This window comes from Lycium barbarum, chromosome 8, assembly GCF_019175385.1.
Source record: "Lycium barbarum isolate Lr01 chromosome 8, ASM1917538v2, whole genome shotgun sequence".
Taxonomy (NCBI): Eukaryota; Viridiplantae; Streptophyta; class Magnoliopsida; order Solanales; family Solanaceae; genus Lycium; species Lycium barbarum.
Window position 1 is genome coordinate 117203729 of NC_083344.1, and position 16297 is coordinate 117220025.

Below are 16297 nucleotides of genomic sequence, written 5' to 3' on the forward strand. Positions count from 1 at the left end.
GCTTGGTTATTACCACCATTATTTTTCTTGGGAGGTCTACCATTATTTTTCTTGAATATTTTCTTCTTAGGCTTCATAGAGGTATTTTTGTTAGCATTAGGAGCAGCATTATTTGAAGTAATTAAATTTACCTTATTTGTGACAGCTTGTAAGTTGCTCTCTTCCGTTTGCAAAAGCGCATCTTGGTCCCTTGCCTCTTCTTCCATGCGGATTCACATAATCAACGTCTCAAGTGAAGTTTCCTTTTGTTTTGTGGCGCATAGTTTTTTGAAATTCCTTCCATGAAGGTGGAAGTTTATATATAATGCCACAAATAATAAGGTTATCTCCAATTTTTTATCTCCTCGGACCTTAGCTCTCCAACGATCATTATAAAGTCTTGAGCTTGGTCTACCACTGAATTGTTGTCCACCATTTCGAAACGAAAAAGTCTACTAGCAGCATATTTTTTGCGCTCCAGCCTCGTCGGTATCATATTTACTCTGCAATGCTTTTCAAATTTTCTTTGCAATAGAGTAAGTTCTATCATAATTATCATAAAAATTATCTGAAAGATAATTTAGTAGATGATACCGACACTTGTAAGAATCCTCATCGTACTTTTCAACTTTTTTCTTGAAGAGAAATAAGTTCTTCATCATTCATGGAAGAGTCATCTACTTTGTTTGGATTCTTCTCAGTTAACACATAAGAAATATTGAGAAGACTTAAGTAGAAAAGTATTTTTCCCTTCCATCTCTTAAAATGAGTACTGTTGAACCGAAATGACTTGTTAAGATCTCCCACTTTGACATCCGCGGATTTTTCAATTGTGGCCATGGAATCTCCTTAAAATTGTTGGTGAAATTACAACTGAAAGTACAATTACAATTGAAAAATAAAATGAAGAAATAAAAATATTTTCGGCTGAGGCGCGGATATATCGCTCTTTTTAAGGAGATTCAAGCCCACTGCGGCAAATCTTCACTGGTCCAGCAGTAATCTTTCTGACTTGTCCCCTCTAGGATACAACAGCCTGATCACGTCGTATAACTCAACAAACTCTGGACAAGAAGTTGAGTCCAAAGCTCCACAAACAAGAACACCTTTCTTCAACTAATTCAACTCTCTTTTATTTTTCTCACTCTTTTAAGAACTCTCGAAAGTATTTTTCTCTACCTATAAGGTAAGGATGACAAACTATTTATAGTTGAAAAAATCATCCTTGAATTAATTGGATAAAAAAAGTGGATTAAAGGAATAATAAAGTGGTGTGAATATGGAAATATTGGGTTGAAGGTTACAAATGTTGAAAAAGAATATTGGTCACATTATGGTCACTAAAAACGTGAGAAATTAAAAGACCGTTTCTGTCTTATTATGCCTCCAACGAAAAATGAGTTACTGCCACTTAACAACGAATAAGAAATGCACCATTATGGATATACTTTAATATGGATATTTTAATATGAGGCAAAGAACGGTCACAGCTATTGCCACTATGAATTGGATAATGAATCAACTGAAAGGCACTTTAATACAATTTATTTTAATATTAAAATGCTTAATTTGACCATCAAGGGGCATATCCAGTGAATAAGATATGGTATATCTGAGTCCATAAGTTTGCTGAAGTTATGTAATTTGTTAAAAACACTCACTAAAACATGTATAAATAATAGATTCTGAACTCATTAAGTTTAAATTATAAATTTGCCTTTGATTACTATTACCAGTACATTTAATATTCTATTGTAGCTGGTAACATTCCATAATTTTTAGATAATTTATATTTAACTTGTTACATGTATAATCTTTAATGTGACTTGATAGTATACAAGTTAAGCACTTATAATCCCGGGACTAATTTATCGTTTGGTAGATAGTCGAAATTATCCTGAGATTATAATCTCGGGACTAATTTATCCCATCTATTGGGATTTTTTTATACCATCTAAAAGATGGTATAAAATAACCCCAGTATAAGTGGGATAAGAAGGTATAAGCTGGGATATCCCAGCACTAATTTTTGTATCATGTTTGGCTCAAGGTATAAATTTATCCTGGGATAAATTTATACCTTGTACCAAACATGATACAAAAATTAGTGCTGGGATATCCCAGCTTATACCTTCTACCAAACGACCCCTTAATACACCAACTAGGAGTTAGGGCAGAATAATGTAGCCTTTCATACAGTGTAATCAAGGGCGGATTCACAACATTGGGTGTGGGTTCGTGGGAACCCACAACTTTTATTCGAACATTGTATTTATAATGTGAAACTCTTCAAATATATAAGAAATTTGAGCTAAAAATCCAAAAACAACAGACACTACTAGCTGGGCACCCACAAGCTTCAAATCCTGAATCCGCCTCTGAGTGTAATTGTATATGTGTCATTTCCCGATGCCAAAAAATAAATAGAGAAGTTCAAGTTTCTCTGTGCCTCTCCTCTCCTTCATAAAAGTACTTTCCCTTTCCATTATGAATATACAGATAAGAGTCAATATATAATCCACACATGTTTTGGTAGGCTTGCCAAATTATTAAGAAAAAAGATTTAAGTTTTGGTGGTAGCAAGGTATACATTTTTGTATCATTAAATTAAGTTGATTTACAACAACAGTCAACCATTTATAAAAAGTTTGATATGACGCTAAAAAGTTTGATATGATGCTAACCTAAAAAGTACAATAATAACCGATAGTTGGATATATTGAACTATCAACTAGTGGTGTAAAAAGAATTTGCTAACTTAAATATGGACCTAAGAATGTGGTCTAGTGATCAGTAAATAGAGTGAGAATTGTAAGATTTTTTGTTCAAAAGTTTCAGCGAGAGCCAAAAATACTAGTGATTTATTTCTATCTATTCAAACTTTGATGCAGAAAGTACGTTATGTTGATGAAAAATAGCAAGTACCCCGTAAAATTAGTTTAGGTGCACGTAGCTATGGAGCTAGAGCTTTGCCCACAAGTTCGGTAGAACCCAGTAACTTTAGCTCAAAACTGTATTTGTGTTTAAAGATCACTTAATATGTATAAATAAATTATCAAGAGTAAGCTGCATTTTTTAGAATCCAAAACTCACAAACTCAAAATTCTAGTTTCACCTTTAGATGCATCCAAGTTGGCCCCGGCCCGATATCATGGTTAAAAAAAAAAGATGTATATGTATAACTTAAATATGTATATGTATAACTTAAATACTAGTAAAAAAGAAGCTACAACTCTCTCTAGCAAGCCAAGTAAACTTGAAGATGATTGATTGTTATCTGAAATTTTGCTGTCTGAAGAGCCATGGTTGGACAAATCAAAGGGTCTTGACTGTTGATGTACTCCAGAGCCCAATTATCTGAAAACTGGGCCAAGTTTTTAACTGAACTTTAGCTTGGTCTACCGACACGTTTATTAAAGGGGTGATTTACAAGAATAGCCTTGGACGTGGGTACGTAGTCTTAAACTTTTAATCCCGCTTTCCTCATGGACAAAACTTCAAGTTTAAAAATTACTATATTTTTAACCTTGAAAGTTTATCCTAGATAATCGAGGGCCAAAAGTTCAAGACCGTCTATTTTTAAAGTCATTGGTTGTAATTTCTTGTATATGAAGAGACGTCCTGAATCACATTTCCACTATATTTGCCTATAACCTTGAAAGATTGTCCTAGATAATCGGGGCCAAAAGTTCAAGATTATCATTTTTAAGGTCATTGAGAGTAATTTCTTGTTTATGAAGAGAGGTCATGAATCACATTTCCACTATATTTGGCCTACAAAAAAATGTATTATCGACACCACTTTATTCAAAAAGAAAAAGAAAAAGAATGTGTACACAGATGATAGCATTTCAGGAACTATTGATTGTGCAGATCTAGAGAAAGTGAACTCCTTATCAGCTGAGAAGATTCAGATATCTCTGTCAAAAATCTATAATGGAAATATTATCATCATTTCCAATTCCACCAAACTTGGCGTGGTTTAGGACAAGTGGTGCTTTGTTCAATTATTGATATGAAGTGATACTTTCTGTTTCTCTCCTACTTTCCTTTAGGGAGAACATATTTTTTTCACTTTTTGTGAAAGGACAGCAAACTTTATTTGAACCACAACTTATCTCTATTTTTAACAACAATATTGAATCTAGTCATGTTTAATTCTTTCAATTTTTCAACCGCCCTTCATGTTAAAGGCATTTTCGATCAGTACTCCCTGTATGTGGGGCACGAATATGTTGTCAAAAGTGTCTTTGATATTTATAAACTATGACAGCTGATCTCTCTTAAAAAAAAATTGTATAGAGATACTAACCTCTATTTGTCTTCTAAATTTTTGTTCATCACTCAAAAATATATTCCGGAAAGGGTAAAAGATGTCCCTAATATACTGTAAATGACTTAAATTTGTCCTACTTTCACATATTAGACCCTAATTTTTCCTAACGCTAAATTTCGGGTTAAAACTCTTCATCCACCTATTGGCCCCAATTGTCCTTTGAGGTTAAAATGCCCCCTCCCCCGTTTTAACGGAATTATGAAATGAGATACGGGGCTTTAAATTAAACAGATAAGGGGCAAAACTATTCTTGAACAACGGAAAATAGACCATAATGTTTCTCTTAAAGAGTTATGATATTTTATTGTCAAAATCGGAAGAATAACCCAACAAAAACTGACAATAATCAAACCAATAAATTTGATTTAGTTTTAGTAATTAAAAAACAGGCGAAATTAACCAAAGACCAACCAAATTGAACCATGGAAACCCTTAACTTTTGACCTTACACCCGGAACTAATCTATTTGGCCAAATTTCTAGAAAGTCAAAAGTGCCTTTTTTTGTCTTTGAAAAAAATACTTATTTTAGAGAGTTGCGACGTTTCATCAAGTTTTTAAAAAGGAAAAAAATAATTGTGTTCTTACATAGGGCAAGTGGTAATTTCTTGTAATAAGGTTGATCATATGACGAAGGTGGCCTGTGTGAAACAAGAAACTCTAAGGTAGTCTCCAGAAACCACCTGAACCAAAGCTTTATTATGTATACAGTAAGGTAAATAATATTTTAGCGGTGATTACTGTTTCTAATCAAATCTTTAATTATCTATTTTCTTACTAAAAGAAAGTAGATGCACTTTTTCATTATTGACATCCCAGTGGGCAACGAAAATTGCAGTTATTTTCGCACCTGTTTCCATAATTAATTGTTTAATCAAACGAATAATGCATTATCACCTTCTTCCGAGTTCCGGTCCCTTTCATAGGGAACTTTTCGGTTTTAGTCCCAAGCCCTTATAATATCTTATGGAGCACATTTAACTTTTAGCTAATCGAATATGCAGATTCGATCCTCCTTCTTGTGATCTACACAATCTAATGAATTATTCATGATCAAAATCATATAATGTCTATACTGTATGTTAAATTTGTAATGTGACTTCATTTATGTGTAAAGGGACAAAACACGCATTTCATTTAATTCAAGATTAAATATGATTAGTGAAATATTATAAGTACTAAAATTAAAATTTATCAATAATTGATAGATCAAAAGTATAATTATTTTATATTAATTAATCATAATCATTAAGCTTCCTCTGAAGGTTTTAATCCTAATAAGATTGCACCTTTACCTTATGCTACAACTAGCTAGTCCTGAGAAGAAAAGTAGATTTTTTTTTTTTTTGTAACCATCTTAAAACTTCATTGTCAACCAAAAGTCAAATCTTTCTTACTGACATGAATCTTTCTTTTGTGTAGTTACGTTCATAAAATTAGGTAAAATAGCTACCAAAAGTTAAATCTTTCTTACTGACATGAATCTTTCTTTTGTATAAGTTCAAAAAATTAGGTAAAATAGCTTGGATAGTCCGTTTTCAAGCCGCTTGTTAATATTTAGCCACTATTAAAAATGTAATTTAAAAATAATCACTTTTTAAGGTGAAATTACTATGTGAAAAAAAAAAATATTCTCAACAAGTGAAACTCCAACATAATATACTTGAATTTGAAAATTTGTTGTAGTTTCAAACTTCGTGAATTATTCATGGAGTTAAATTTTTTGTCTATTCAAACTCCATGAACGATTCATGGTGTTCAGACCTTTATTTATTTAAACTTCAGGAACGATTTATGGAGTACAAATTTTCACAATCTATATCGTTCAGTTAGAAAAGGTGAACAACTAATATTTAAGGTTTGTTTTAACAAATAGTTGGTGATAGTCGAGGTAGGAAACTCACACATCTGATAGTTCAGGTACGAAATTCACAAAAAAATGATAGTTCATGTGTGTTTTTTTACCATTATCTCATATTAGATTGATATGGATCTAAACGAAACAACAAGATTAGTGAGGATTCATGTTGCCGACTATTACTGGCTTAGTTGCTTGAGATTGAGACAAGTTGTTATTATGCAATATTTTCTTTTATGATAATGAATTCTTAATCTTTACTTTACTCATATTAGTTAAATACCATCGTAAAAAAATTGATTAAATTAGATTAATTAGGAAAGAACGAAGAAATTTCTTAGTGATCCTTGCTTTATGAAGGGTGCAGACAATAGCCATACTAGGAAAGATTAATGGGCGGTTGATTGCATATAACTTAAACCGCCCTTTTAGAAACGAAAACGAGAGTTATAGAAATAAAAAAATAAAAAGGAGAATGGTTTCGTAAGCAAAAAGCCCTAATTGGGCTTATAATAATCTATCACAAATGTATTATTGCACATGCAGGACAGAAGACAATATAAACTGTGTCTAAAAATACACCACGAATGCACTTTGTAAGGTAACATATGAACTAGATTCAACGATTGATGAATCCTATAGGATGGATTAAAATAATTCAATTATTAGTAACTAATTGACCTCCCTTAAGCATTGTACTTTTAGTTAAGAGAATGGGGATCTAAGTGTCAGTTCTTTTTAATAGGAGGGTCACAAGAAACAAGAATCTTGACTAATTAATAAGCACCGCAATTACTCTTTTAGAAAAGCCAACCCACTTTTCAGTTTCTCATTTGAAGAGATGCTCTTTTCATTTTAGTGTCACTTCTAATTTGTCTGAGTCACAGAGGTCCCATATATAGGACCACAAAATTAAACCACCATTAAAAGAGGCGTGGACTACTTGATGTAAATAGTTTATGTTGTTAAGACATGAATGTTTCTAAAAATACAAATAAGAAACTCACATATATAAGCTTAATTTGTTCATCTTTTACCCAAGTATTTACGCCTTAAGACACATTTAATTATTTTTTATAACAGTAAATCCCATATGGTCATCTGTTACAAATCATAAAAGGTTACTAAACTATTTTTTGTTACAAATATATCATTCAACTTTACTTAAAAATCACAATACGTTGATAACCGATTTTTCGTAACTAAAATATCATTCAATTTTGCTAAGTATCATATAAGGTATCCTTTTTGCTTATTCTAATTTTTTGTGATACTTAGATAAAATTAAGTAACTTTTTTATTTAAAAAATGCTTAGTGACTTTCATGGTACCCCGATAAAGTTGACTGATTGTCATTACAAAAAAATAATTTAGTAATTTTAGTGCAATTAAATAAAAATTGAGTGGCATCTATGTAATTAACTCGATACTTTTTTTTATTACTGTAGTAAAGAATGAAAGAGAAATAACCTACTGTATCTTGTATAAAGAAAATGTTATGTTTCTGTGGATAGTCAAACAGTAAAAACAACGGGCCTGTTGTCCTTGTCCCTCCCCCTAAATTTTGACGAAATAAAAATGGGATATAGCCAAAACAATTTGTCAAAGTAGTTTAAAATTAGTTCGTCAAGTAATTTGAATGAACCGCTTGTATTGTCCAAGTAATTATCCTCAAATAGATAAGCCATTAAGTATATTGAGCAGTTGAAATAGTCAAGCTAGTCAGCTGATCTTACTTAATACTGCAACAAACCTAGTTTTAATCAATAAATCTATGTCAAAAGCTAAGTGGATATAAAACTAAGAAAAAGTTATAATTAGGCCAAACTCAACTCATTTTTTTTTCCACACAAAACGGATATGCATTAATCAAACCAAAGTCAGTTGTACAAAGCAAGAAGAAGCCTCATTGACAATCCAACTTGGGAAGTTCCTAGACCAAGCGACTTATGAAATAGTGATAAAACTAACTTAGCTAATCCATGGCTGCACCTATTAATGCATCCACTTATATATATGAAAGCTACATCACCTAGATAACGGTTGAGATGCCAAATATCCTCACAAACAGTAATTACATCTCAAGAGGGGGCTCTTCTCCTATGCATTTGAGTCATAATTGATGAATCTGATAAAATTATTATGTGTTTCCATCTTCCACCTCAGTATGAATTGCTTTTCGAATCGCCAACACTTTAGCTATCAAGGCTTTCCCAACATAATGAATTGAACCACCATAGGCATGAGGCATAGAGTCAACTCATTTCCAAAATCTATATATAATATAAAGCAAGGCATAGAAAAGGCGATGCGACACCTCTCTATGACCTTCATTCCTATTTATCTTTTTCCTTTTTTTTTGGCTTTTTCTTTTATTTTCCCTATTTTTCTTCCAACTCACTCATTTTATCCATTCAATGTTGAATAATTTATTTCATATCGATTAGATCTTAAAAGCTCTTCAATAACCCTCATCAGCATGTCCTGTTGCTTTCTCATTGTATTTTTTTCTTTCTCCATAATAACTGTAACTATTTTGGTTTCCTTCTTCCCTATGATTAATGTCAATTATTTTGTGTAATCTATATATATATATTATAAAACTGGGCAAAAGAAGAGCGATGTGGCACATTTCTTAGGCTAGGATATGTATTTATCTTTTTTCTTCATGTTTTGGCTTTTTACCTCATTTTTCTGATAAAAGATTTAATATATTCATGGGTTAAACAAATTTAATACAACCATAAAAGGATAACTTATTGACATTAAATGCTAAACATTCTAAGAGAACGCTAAAAAAAAATTAATACAAGCATAAAGGATTACTTATGGCAGCTAATTAGAGTAACTTTCAACCTTTCATATTCCCAATTTACGGAGGAAAATAGAATGCCTAGAGTCTCCATTTTTAACATTAACTCTCATTATTTACCACCCCTCAATTGTAACTTACATCTCATTGAAACCCATTAAACCTCTTTACTTACCAAATACTCCATATAAAAATGAAGATAAAGAACAAGTACACAACTTATATTGATCAGCTTTGATGGGAAACAAGTCAACCCAACACGGTTCAAATGATTTGGCAAAGACGTTCGTCTCAAATGATTTGGCAAAGACGTTCGTCTCAAATGATGCTTTTAAATAAAGGTTTGAGATTTTGAGATTTTTCTTATGGTAAAATATTTTTTATGACTCCCCTTCTCTTCTAGATTTCTATGCGAACTATGTCTTTTGCTTGTCGCGTCAAATTAATTCAAATTCAAATGATGTATAAGAAAAGAAACTTGATAAAGTTACATGTATAAAAATCATTTAATAGTTTTGATTTTTTTGATGCAATAGTAAAGAAAATAGAGAACGAGGATCTCCTTTTCTTGATCTATGAGTGTCCATTTTTTGCAAGAATGGACTTTTAATAAAATAGTAAAATTTCATGTAGGAGAGTTTGAGAAAACTTTTTGCACAGATATTGCAAAAGGCACATTCATTCGAGCACCACTATATTGTTAGTTCAAGATGTTGTATGCTACCTAAACCTACTGTTAGTTTTCTTGCGCTAATGTATCATTTTTTTGAGATTATTTTTGGTAGATTATTATTTTCTTTTTTTCATTTTCTTGATTTTAATTTTTTCCTCTTTTTTATTTTTAAACTTGATGTTAATTTTTCAGGGTTTGAAAAACTTCACCAAAAGCAAAAGGGAGCTCATTTTGTGACTTCAGAAGTATGATTGTAATAATTATATTGAAGCGTGTTTAAGTTGTTTTGTACAACTACTTTTATTTGTATGTACTATGTAGTCACAAGATTCAAGTTATGTGCTAATATTTTTCTTTTTATTTTTGAACACTCTTCCAATCATTTTAGGTGTATGTTGTTTATAAGCATTTTCTGTATAATTTAAACTCCCTAATCATCAAGTATAATTAATACTTAAGACATACTCACATAGGTCTTATATCTATTAGAGTATTACAAATAATTTGTTTTGATTGAGGGGGAGATGCAAGTCGTTTTTGTTTTGTGATTAGGTTCCCTTTCTACTTAATAATAAAGTAAGTTTTTTGCCCTTTATTTTACTACTATTTTTTCACTATTTTGGAGAAAATTTTGATGAAGAACCATTGGAAAAATATCGATTTTGTTTTACTATAATTTTAGGAGCCTTCTCAATTAGGAGTTATAATCTATAATCTTATAAGTTTTATTTTAAGGAAAAGAGTTTAGATATGATTTATAGATAAAATTTAGTTTTTGTCATATTTCTTCTTTTTTTATCTGGAGTTGTGAATTAATTTATAAAAAGAAGGCCTCACTGTTATATTTTTAGGACCGCGCGAAGCGCGGACAAGTTAATTAGTTTAATAGAATGCACATCCCGAAATTAGGGGATGGATGTGTAGACCAGGTAGCCGCTTGTAAGGGCATCATACAAAACACAATTAGTATTTAAAATTTAGCCAGTTTTGATAACTTTAGATTGTCGATGTTGCTCCTTCTTCTCCTGGTGCTTCATCTTTATCAAATTCATTAAATCTGCATTAAAAGTGCTAGTGAGTTGGTCTTTACCAATTTCAAAAAAAAAGTGCTAGTGAGTCTGAACTGTTAGGTCTTTGTGTTTAGAGTTTATGAATTGCATGTTCAATGATGAAGGTATTTTGATTAGTATACGTATATATTATTGTCGTAACAAAGTTTGAGAAACATTTCTCAGTTCCTCTTCAATAATAATGTCTGTGCTTATTGAGTTACTGGTTTGATATTTAAGAGTAAAATACTTATAAAAAGAACAAGAAAATTTATACCAAAATGTTGGCTTAAAAAATTGAGGATGGTTTGAACTTAGACCCGCAATTGAAACTTCACATAACTATTAGAAATTCTCCTACTTCCGACTGACATACCCATTAAAATTACATGAAAAATCAGAGTTTTTAAACGACATTTGAACAGAAATAAGTCTGTTGGGATTTTTTTTATATAAATTTTGGTATTATTTTATCCTTCATTATTTATATACCGGAAAGCTTAATATTAGAATCTTGTTACAATTTTTATTTTCAATTTAAGTAAGATTTGGTATAATTTTATATTAGAATATTGGTATAATCTTATATCACATCTGATGTGGGATAACAATTCAAAAATATTCATATTCCATTAAAACAAATAAAACAACAAAATTGCGCTTCTATCAGGACTATTTTCAACTTTCTCAAAGAGACTCAAGATTAAAATTGAAAATAAATTATCCAATGTAAAATTAAATACATATTCTATAATATGCACTTTATATCCTATTTAATTCATTAAACCAAATAAATTATAAATAAAAAAAACTCCAGAATTATTTATTTCAATATCATATTAATCCTTGCATTATGATTTGGGAGCAAATTTGTTTGCAAATTAAATGACCACTAATTATGCAAGAAGAAACTCTTACCTAGTGCTTCCTAAAAGTAAACAATTGATAAAACTTTGTGTGTTACAATTTAAAACATGACATCTCCATGAGTAAAAGCATAATTGTTTTCAAATAGCAAATAATTTTAACTTCACAATTTCGAGATATATTTATATAGAAGTAAGATATGAAGATCATTATACCCTTGCAGCTATCAACCTGGATCAAGAATCTCTGTACTTCATCCAGTTACTTGACCATGCCAAATGGCTCAACTATCCCCTTCCAAATCATTGCACGTCTAGCAAAACCGCAATAGAAATACCTTTGACCAAAAAGCCCTAACAGCCAATTTTACCCAAATCTTAAACAATTCCCTTGAATTCCTTCACATAGGTAACCACTCATGCAACAAAACAAAACCCCCACAAAAGAACAGTTGAGACTAGATGGGGGACATAGAGCAAATGCAGAAGAAACGATATTTTAGGATGTTCCTCCTGCATTTTCTTTATCTGCTTTTAACAAAGACTATTTAGAGGAGGAATCGTTTAGATCCTCCTCCGCACTGTAATGACTTTTATTTCCCTTTATTTTATGCAATTTCCTCGGTTTAGCAAAAAAAAAAAAAAAAAAAAAATGAAGATCATTAGCAAGTGAAGATATAACTTTTGGCTATCTATTTTTAGAAGGATTATTCAAATAATATTCACCCTCACATTGATCTTCACTTAGTAACTATGCAGTACTATGACTCGCTATTTGAGTTACTTTCAATCACCGTATTTCTTAGATTAATTGAATCTTTATTATTTTTGGTAAAAAAAAATAAAATTGAGAATCAACAGGGTTAATTAGGAAATTTCATATATGATTTGCGTAGGAATTGTGGGGCAAGCCGTGAGCGTCGATTGCTAGACTTATTTAAGTTGTACAATCAGACGCTTAAAAAGTAAGCCATGCACGTAAACGTCATGGCGTTTTATAAGTGTCCCACTCAGGAACGAGCCCCGTATGCACCCAAAAAATCTTTTAAAACACTTCCCCTACCTATTTTTCCTTTTACAAATAGTTATAGATAGACTTGCCTCTTTACACAAAGGTGAGTAAAAGTAAGTCAAACTTCTTTGAAACAGAAACATAATCCAAAATATTCAAAAAATGTAATAGAAAACTTCTTCAAATAGTACAAGCAACTCACGAAACAACCAACCCTAATTAATAACTTTTTGTCTACGCCCACACAGAACAATCAGTCCAAAAATCCACCGTCACCGTTAGTATAGACAAGACAACTGTTCTTAGTACTTATTATACATCAAACGGTGACTAATCACGGTGTTATCTAGGACAGGGTTTTTCTGTTTACACTTCAACTTTTGTCACACCACCAAACACCAAATCCCACCCTTCATTTTTTCTTTTTGTGTCCACCCCCCCCCCCCCCCCCTGTTTTTTTTGCCTTCTCTATATTTGTGTTTCTTGATTTTTTTTTCCCTTCATTTCCCATGTAAGTTTAAGGGTAAATTCCTTAGAGAGTAAAGTTGAAAGTAGAAAAAAACAAAAAAATGGTAAGGGTCATTGATTCATCAGAGTGTCCTAGTGTTTGTGGTTTCTTGATTGTTGAAGCTTATCCTAAAAGGTACTCTTCCAAGATCCCTTCTGATTTAGTACTTTTTTTAGGCCTTGGTTTCATAGATTGGTAATCTTATATATACATTTGGAGTTGTTGATACAATCAAAAGATACACAAAAATATATATATATAGTTTTCTGTTATTAGAGGTGAAAAAAGATACAAATTTTATGTAGGATTTGGGGGAAATAAAGACTATGGGTTTTACAAGATTTGTTCAGTTTGTTTCACTTGTTTTTGGAGGGTTTAATGAGATTCTTGGGTTAGGGCTGGATATAGTTTTCATCTAGTTTTTTTGTTTTTTTTTTTTTTTTTTCTAGCTTTTTTTGACTTTTATAGCAGTTTCTTGATATTTTTCTATCTGGGGTTTTGAGGGTTTGTAAGTTATGCGACTGTGAATGTTGTTTTTGGGACTAGTATGATGGATGTGTTCTTTGTAAAGATCAATTCTTTGTCAAAAAAGTTCCTGTGGGTACTTAAATATTGGAGCTAGCATTAGCAAGTAGAGTCCCTAATTTCAAGGGGAGAAATTTGTACTGCTTACCTACTCAAAAAAAGAAAAAGGGGGACAAATTTGTGAAATGGTAGATACTCTTCTTACAACACTGTTAATGGAGAATAATCATCACCCTTCAACCCTTTTGTCCATGGATTCCAGTGCTTCCTCTTCACATGATGAATTAGACCTTGAGATGAATCGCCAAGTGGTTATAGCTCGTCCCCCGGACATCAATTTGCCCTTATCTGTTGAGCGTAGCTCGCCAACTCAGCCGTGGAACACTGAACATTGCGATATTCTTGATGTCGGGCTTGGGACCCACCAGATCTATGAAACCGAAACTTTCCTTAGTGTCGTGCCAAAAGTAGGGAGGAAATGTGTGAAACGTGTAGATAGCATTTGGGGCGCGTGGTTTTTCTTTAGTTTCTATTTTAAGCCTGTTTTAAGCGAGAAATCTAAGGCTAAGATGATCCGGGACAGTAATGGAGTTTCCGGTTTTGATAAATCTGATCTCATGCTCGATGTTTTCATGGTTCAACATGATATGGAGAATATGTACATGTGGGTATTCAAGGATAGACCTGAGAATGCATTGGGTAAGATGCAATTAAGGAGTTACATGAACGGGCATTCTCGACAAGGGGAACGTCCATTTCCGTTTAGTGCTGATAGGGGTTTCATTCGATCCCATAGGATGCAAAGGAAGCATTATAGAGGCTTATCGAATCCTCAGTGTGTTCATGGGATCGAGATTGTGTCGTCTCCAAATCTCATGGTTCTTGATGAAGAGGAGCGGAAAAGATGGAAGGAACTTACGGGTAGGGACTTTAATTTCACTATCCCACCGGAAGCTAGTGATTATAGTACGTGGAGAAACCTCCCCAACACCGAATTTGAGCTTGAGAGGCCACCTCCAGCGATAAAGAGTAATCCACATTCCAACAACTCGAAGAAACTGCTTAATGGTTCTGGACTTAATTTGTCAACTCAGCCGTCGCCCAATCATAGCAACGGAGACGCGATGGACCTACTACCTGCTGTCAACGGCAAAAGGAAAAAGGACTTCTTCTCAAATGGAAATGAAGAAGAGTGTTATCTGCAAGTAAATCCTCCTTCCTATCAAATTCCAGACTTGGAAATTCACCCAAATGAACCGCATTGGTTAAATGAATTTAGTGGAGTGATGAGGGATGCTTATGGGCCGGTCACAGCTGCAAAATCCATCTACGAAGATGCTGAAGGTTATTTGATCGTAATCAGTTTACCATTTGTAGATCTTCAAAGAGTGAAAGTTTCATGGCGGAACACGCTCGCACATGGGGTAATCAAGGTGTCTTGTTTGAGCACATCTCAAATTCCATTCATCAAGAGACAGAATAGGACTTTCAAGCTTGATGTTTCATCCTCGGAACACTGTCCTCCAGGAGAGTTTGTCAGAGAAATCCCTCTTCCAGCCAGAATTCCTGAAGATGCTAAAATTGAAGCATATTATGACGGATCAGGAACAGTGCTCGAGATATTGGTGCCAAAAGTCCGCGAGGGGCTAGAAGAAGAACATGAAGTTCGGGTTTGTCTCCGTCCTCACCTTGTCGGAAACGACCTCATGTTGACTTAGACGCTTAGGGAAATGTATAATGGGTGGTTGTTAGGGCTGGTGTTTCATTCAGCATTGACTTTGTATTATCTATAGTGTGGTGTTATGGAACTGATTATGATCTTATGTTCCATTCTTACACACTAAATCTTGTGGTTGATAGTTCTTATCTTGGCTAGTTTTTATTGGAACAGTATTTGCTATGAAATTTCAGTTGTTTTATTAGTATAGTCATTGATATTGTGTTATCTATTAAATTCATAGCTTTTCATGCTTAGCATAGCAATTCGGTAAGCTAGCAAAAAGAAGTATTTGGTTTTATGACTTCTTTTTAATGTGAAAGTTGTGTTTTTTGCTTGCTTGCTTCGTTTTTCCATAGAATGTACGATATTGCATTATAGAATGATTTCTTCTTGTTGTAATCAAGAAATTACTTCAGCCCCGTTGAGTTAGCCACAGGGAATGAACATGCACTTGAGTCTGAAACTGAAGAAATTGGGGAAGCATTGAAGCGGTTTTAGACACTTTCAATTAGTGAAGACTTCACACACTATATAAGCAAATAGTCGAAGTGTGCAATAGAAGGCGAAAAAAGAGTTAGCAAATAGTTGAAGTGTCAATAGAGAGTGGAAAAAACGAATTGATTTACTATCGAATGAAGCCGTAAATAGATGACTATGGATATTTCGGGTGTGCTTTATATGAGTCTATTGTATTATGAGCCTTTTTTTTTTCTTCAAATAAAGCCAATGCCATAAAGCTCATGAATCTATTGTAGTGTCAACTTTTCCAAATAAACCCAAGGCCACAGAAATAGAGAGGTATAAGGCAGCCACAAAACATCTATCCTGGATGCATACGCATCTTAGTAACATTTAAGCTATTGATCTTTTCATTCCCTGCTCTGTTTGTAGTATCTCTACCTTACCATAAACGTACCTTGTATTGCTCATAAGTTTAGATGGTAACTTTTGGACATTCCAC

At 32.7% G+C, this 16297-nt stretch overlaps 1 protein-coding gene across 1 annotated transcript; it reads left to right on the forward strand.

The window, feature by feature from the left end:
• The first annotated feature begins 13042 nt into the window (after positions 1 to 13042).
• On the forward strand, positions 13043 to 15535 carry LOC132606863 (uncharacterized). The gene has a single exon (XM_060320531.1). It carries the CDS (start codon positions 13802 to 13804, stop codon positions 15332 to 15334), a length of 1533 nt encoding a protein of 510 aa, XP_060176514.1. The 5' UTR covers positions 13043 to 13801; the 3' UTR covers positions 15335 to 15535.
• Positions 15536 to 16297: the final 762 nt, after the last annotated feature.